Source organism: Arachis hypogaea, chromosome 19 (genome assembly GCF_003086295.3).
Source record: "Arachis hypogaea cultivar Tifrunner chromosome 19, arahy.Tifrunner.gnm2.J5K5, whole genome shotgun sequence".
Classification (NCBI taxonomy): Eukaryota; Viridiplantae; Streptophyta; class Magnoliopsida; order Fabales; family Fabaceae; genus Arachis; species Arachis hypogaea.
In genome coordinates this window covers 863,486-869,567 of record NC_092054.1, presented here as the reverse complement: position 1 = coordinate 869,567, position 6,082 = coordinate 863,486, and the positions used below count along the sequence as shown (strand labels likewise).

Sequence of the window (6,082 nt, the reverse complement as noted above, 5' to 3'; positions counted from 1 at the left end):
CCCCATCATCTATTTTCCTACCTTTTACAAAAGTATTTTGTGTCTCTCCGATTAATCCAGAAATTATCCTTCTCAGCCTTCTAGATAATACTTTAGATATCACCTTATATACACAACCAACCATACTAATCGGCTGTAAGTCTTTAATCTCCTTTACTTCAATAAATTTTGGTGCCAAAGCTACCCAAGTAACGTTTGAATCCTTTAGTAGCTTTGCTGTCTCAAAAAAATTTATCACAGCTGCAGCAACCTCACTTCCAATCTCTTACCAACACTTCTTGATAAAATTCATATTGTAATCATTACTGTCTATGCCTTAATTGACTCGCAATTTCATACTGTCTATTTTACTTCTTCAACTGACGACAACACCTCTAGAGATATAGACTCTTCTTTATTGATCCGACTTATCAATTCATCACGGAAACCAATTCAACAAATCCAACAAATATAACAAATCCTCTTTTAAAAAGGAAAAAAAAATCCGACAAATGCAATAACAGTATACTGAGTGGTTGCAACTATGAACAAAAATAAAAATAACTTAACTTGCAAGTTGGATGGTTTAATAAACTTAGTTAAAGTATTGTTGCAACAAGTTAATCATAGTCTGAGTACATAACAAGTGCAAGTTATAATAAAAACTTCTCGATAATCTCCATCTGACGCAAATAGTGGAACAAGTTACGCGCGACGAAACATTCCTCCTTTATCGGGATCGAGTGATATGCCAAAAGATTTGAAAATAAATACTATACAAATTAGTAGTGCCTAATTCTTGTTGTGGTAATAAGACAAAAATATGAGACGTTGCTTGTTCTACATGTATAAAAATGTGAATGTGAATATCACTTTTCATTAGGTTCTTTCAAAATTCATTTAGTTATTTAAATCAAATGTTATGCTAACAAATGATATTTATATCATATTTTATAATTAATTTTTTTTTTTCATTTAACAACAGACAATGTGAATGTAAAAATTACTAAAATATTTATTTCTTTTACTAATAAAAAGATGTGATGTGAAGAATATTATTTTTGATAATTATATGAGATGGGACAAATCTAATATATATTCTAGTTATCTAATTGTAATATTTTAATGTCTTCTAACTTTTTTTATTATGGGTCTTTATTGTATATTACATGTAATGGATAATATAATATGTTTTGATTCATGTTGTCTGGACTAAAACATTATTTAGTATATAAACTTAGATGATTGAATTTATGTCTGTTTTAGAATTATTTTGTGATTAATTATCATAATTTCTGTATATGATTAAATTTTAAAAAAATAAACGTCACAATTTTGAATTATTTAACAACTGTGACTGTAGAGTACGAAAAAAAGTGACTATAAAATATTAAAATCATGATCATAGTTTATTCTATAAAATCTTAACGGAGTGTATGTTGCTTTTAAGATAAAAGTATGTGTATAATGATCATGAATAGAAAAGAAGATAGAGAAAAAGAAGAGAAATGCTAATAAATCAATAAAAACGAAATAAAAACATAGAAGAGAAGAAAAAGAGTAAAAGATGAAAAGAAAAAAAAAATTTACACATGTTTCTATTCCAAAGGCTTGAGTTATATTTTTTCTTATGTTAGAAGCCAATAAAAGTTAACATCGGTGGAAACTTGAAAGAAAAATAATGAGAAGCAACAAGATACAAGTCTTTGTGTCTAACCTTCAAATTTTGACATCTTAATTTCCTAGTTTCACATTACCATTATGTAATGGAACGCAGATAGAAAATTAATTAGCGTTTAAAATACACCATGTTCAACATTTTGTGTAAGCGTCGACTTTGATTATTTTATTCCACTAAAGAATCATGGTATATACCAAAGATGCCATACGAGACTCTATCACCTTGACGAAGATGAGATTGATTGCTGTTTATAAATGTGTGATATGTGATATATATAACCACTTCAACCGATTCCTTTTCATGCATAACAGAGACAATTCAATTCTTTGCTCCAAACGTAACTTCTTTATGTATTCATATTCATGAAGTGAAACAGGTTAGTCCCTCTTATGAACTCACACAAAACAGTTTAGTGACTTTAGTCATTTATTGATAAACTGACTTGGTACCAAAGGGGATGAGATGATAGTTTATTCCTCTAAAACTATTACAAAAATTATTTAATTGAATTGTTATTTGTATTCCATGTAGAATCAACAAATGACTATTTCCCATATAACATTTTCCTCCATTTTTTCCCTTTTCCTTCTATAAAGATAAGGCAAAGAATACAAGCAAATTTTAAAAATATACATCTTTCTTTTCAAAAATAATTTACATTTTTTGTTTTTAATTTGTTCCTCCACCAAATTTAATTTTATATCTAAAATTAGAAAATATATTAAAAAGTAGTTCAAATAAGTGAATAACACAAGTTTCTAGTAGGCTTTGAACATTAGTATAGATGTCACAATACTGAAAACAACTTGCTTAGAAAATTTGAACACAAGCGGACATAGTTGAATAAATAATTAAGTTGAAATCAGTATTCAAAAGCGACGTAGAAATACAGGAAAAATCAAATAATTGCAGTAGGGTCAGCAACGAATAAACTATTTTGAGCATAAAGATCTAAAAGACCAAATAATTAAATAAGAGTTGAAGTATTGTAGCCGGTTAATTGGATTTTTTAGTAATAGTGTGATACCAGTGCAAGTGGTTCAATTAAAGCCAAAAGACTGCAGCAGCAGGTGGTAGCTACTAGCTAGAGGTGTTGAGTTTAGAGAAAAGATGCTCCTACATAATTTTTTCCGGTATAGAAGATAATTTATTTTTATTTTTTATTGTTGATTTTAATATAAAAATAAAAGAGATATATATGCAAAGGATCTCGCTGTAGGGAGACAATGAACTATTTATACAATATGTACTGGGTTATTAAGTTACAAAATGAACATCCCATATTATTTAGAATAACCATCCAATTACTAAAAATAATAAACATCTTCCCAAAAGATTAAATTAATTTTGGGTTCACTAAAGATCAAACTCTTGACCTTTTGGATCTAACGCTCTAATAGCATGTCATGATACCACTCGTCTCAAAAGTTTTAGCTGATGGAAAAAAATAACACTAATAATTATATTTCTAATACTCCATAAACCTCCATTGTACACATTATATAAGTATTCCATTGGCTCCTCATACTTTTTCATATGCAAAACTATCGTTCATATATCTAACATATTTTAACTTATATAGGATGTGTTTGACTTGAAAGCTTTAAAGTTATAGAGAAGCACTAGGAGGCTAGTAATTTTTACGATTTATAGTCATCAAGTAATTACTAATGATATTTTTAATAGTGTAAAATTACTCATTTTTTTTTGCTGATTATATATTGAACAGGACTTTATATTTTTCCAAAGTTATATATGTTGTGTAACTTGATATTACTTTTGCAGAGGTGTTAAGAGAAGCAGTTGAGCAGTTGAATTTGGACGCAGATGGCTCGAGGTGGAGATCAACTGGGAGTGCTTATTGCACTTGACGCAGCAAAGACGCAATGGTATCACTTCACGGCCATCGTGATCGCTGGCATGGGATTCTTTACCGATGCTTACGATCTTTTCAGCATAGCCAACGTCACAAAGTTGCTCGGACGCATATACTACACACATGAAGGCGCGCCAAAGCCCGGGACTCTGCCTCCGAATGTCTCATGCGCAGTTAACGGCGTTGCGCTCTGCGGCACTCTAGCAGGCCAGCTCTTCTTCGGCTGGTTGGGTGACAAACTTGGTAGGAAGAAGGTTTATGGACTCACGCTTGCTCTCATGGTTGTGTCCTCTCTTGCTTCTGGTTTGTCCTTTGGCAAGAGCGCCAAGGGCGTCATATCCACGCTCTGTTTCTTCAGGTTCTGGCTTGGCTTTGGGATTGGTGGCGATTACCCTCTCTCCGCCACAATTATGTCGGAGTACGCCAACAAGAAGACCCGCGGCGCCTTCATAGCGGCGGTTTTCGCTATGCAGGGATTCGGGATTTTGGTTGGTGGAATTGTGTCACTCATTGTGTCCACGGCGTTTGACCACGCCTATAAGGCACCGCCGTACAACGTGGATCCAAAGGCGTCCCTTGTCCCTGAAGCTGATTACGTGTGGCGGATCATCTTGATGTTCGGCGCTGTGCCTGCCGCCCTAACATACTATTGGCGGATGAAGATGCCGGAGACGGCGAGGTACACGGCGCTGGTGGCCCGGAACGCGAAGCAGGCGGCGCAAGACATGTCAAAAGTGCTGCAAGTTGAGATTGAAGCGGAGCAGGAGAAGGTGGACGCGATGGCGGTGAAAGATAACAACAGCTTTGGATTGTTTACAAGGGAATTCGCCCGCCGCCACGGGCTGCACTTACTTGGAACAACTACCACTTGGTTTCTACTGGACATTGCGTATTACAGTTCAAACCTTTTCCAGAAGGACATCTATACTAGCATCGGGTGGCTTCCTCCGGCGGCTGAAATGAACGCCATCCACGAGGTTTACAGGGTTGCTAGAGCTCAGACACTCATTGCGCTCTGTGGCACTGTCCCAGGGTACTGGTTCACTGTGGCATTCATAGACTACTTGGGTCGATTCTTCATCCAACTAATGGGCTTCTTCTTCATGACTGTGTTCATGTTCGCGCTCGCCATTCCATACCATCACTGGACACAGAAGGAACACAGGATTGGTTTCTTGGTCATGTACTCTCTTACTTTCTTCTTCGCCAATTTCGGTCCCAACGCCACCACTTTTGTTGTCCCGGCCGAGATCTTTCCGGCCAGGTTGAGGTCCACTTGCCATGGGATATCCTCGGCCGCGGGAAAGGCCGGGGCCATTGTGGGTGCGTTCGGGTTCTTGTACGCTTCACAGAGCAAAGATCCTAGTAAAAGAGATGCAGGGTACCCTGCTGGTATTGGGATGAAGGATACTCTTATTCTGCTTGCTGTGTGCAACTGTGTTGGGATGTTCTTCACGTTGCTGGTGCCGGAATCCAAAGGGAAATCGTTGGAGGAGTTGAGCGGCGAGAATGAAGAAGACGAAGAAGCTGGTGTGATCACTACTTCTGAGCAGCAGCAAACCGCATCTTCTAGGACTGTTCCAGTATGACACAGATATTACTGATTGGATATTCCTGGAATCTCATCGCACAGGTTGTTAATTATGCTGAAACAAATCACATATATAAAATAAAATTATAAAATTTTATAAATAGAAAAAAAAAAGGTTTTGTTCCAACTTTTTTGCTGCTCTGTCTGGTAAGCACCTATACTACCGCTTACTTCATGTTAAATCTGTCTCCAATGGTTTTATTTACATTGTGTTTTAGTATTCCTAGTTAGTAGTGTAATTACTGTAAGAATCTTGTGTTGCCTATATTTTTAAGTTAACAACAAAAATTAGAGAACAACTATGCGATGGCCTATGTGTAAGATGTTAATTACATTCACTAATGAGTTTTGTTAAGATTTAAGTGGGATTAAAACAAATTGGAAGACAAAGTTTTATCTAATATGGGTGCAAATGCTAATATGTTTCGATTTTAAATTTTAATATAACGGTTATAAATAAAAAATTATTTTTTTTTAATTTTCAAACAATATTTAAGAATGAATTATAATATGAGATTACATTTATAAGATCAATAGATATAAAAATTTAAACAAATAAAATAAATACTAAATTTACAAATAAAGTTACGAGTTCAAAAAATTTATAATTTTTCATGTATTATATATCTCATTTTTATAGAAGACAAGCTTGTTATGCACATATCTCGTTCTCAAAAAGAAGGAGATAAGTAAAAATGCGTTGAAAACCTATCACAAATATAATTAAGATAAAATAAAAAAAATTTCTAAACGTATTTTATTTTAAAAAAAACCAAAATATGTTCATAAATATTTTATCCTCACTATAAATGAGATACGTTCATTGAGAATTATGTATATATTGAATGCCGGTGGATGCACAAAAAAACTAACTAAAAATCACAATGATAAAAAGGATACATTATATATGAAAATTCTAATTAAAAAATATTTTAATAGCTTTAACATAACAAAC

At 34.0% G+C, this 6,082-nt stretch overlaps 1 protein-coding gene across 3 annotated transcripts; it reads left to right on the top strand.

Annotated features, from left to right (window-relative positions):
- Positions 1-1,895: 1,895 nt before the first annotated feature.
- LOC112775640 (probable inorganic phosphate transporter 1-5) lies at positions 1,896-5,426 on the top strand. Of its 3 annotated transcripts, none has more exons than XM_025819417.3 (2): positions 1,896-2,036; positions 3,446-5,426. In XM_025819417.3, the coding sequence occupies exon 2, from the start codon at positions 3,488-3,490 to the stop codon at positions 5,123-5,125; it is 1,638 nt and encodes a 545-aa protein (XP_025675202.1). In that variant the 5' UTR covers positions 1,896-2,036; positions 3,446-3,487; the 3' UTR covers positions 5,126-5,426. The 3 variants fall into 3 exon arrangements, with proteins under 3 accessions (XP_025675202.1, XP_072083577.1, XP_072083576.1); XM_072227476.1 differs by lacking the exon at positions 1,896-2,036 and adding an exon at positions 2,634-2,793; XM_072227475.1 differs by lacking the exon at positions 1,896-2,036 and adding an exon at positions 3,271-3,320.
- Positions 5,427-6,082: the final 656 nt, after the last annotated feature.

Bases quoted from the DNA above. Each gene is read 5' to 3' on its own strand.
- LOC112775640 (XM_025819417.3), top strand. From the start codon at position 3,488: ATGGCTCGAGGTGGAGATCAACTGGGAGTGCTTATTGCACTTGACGCA.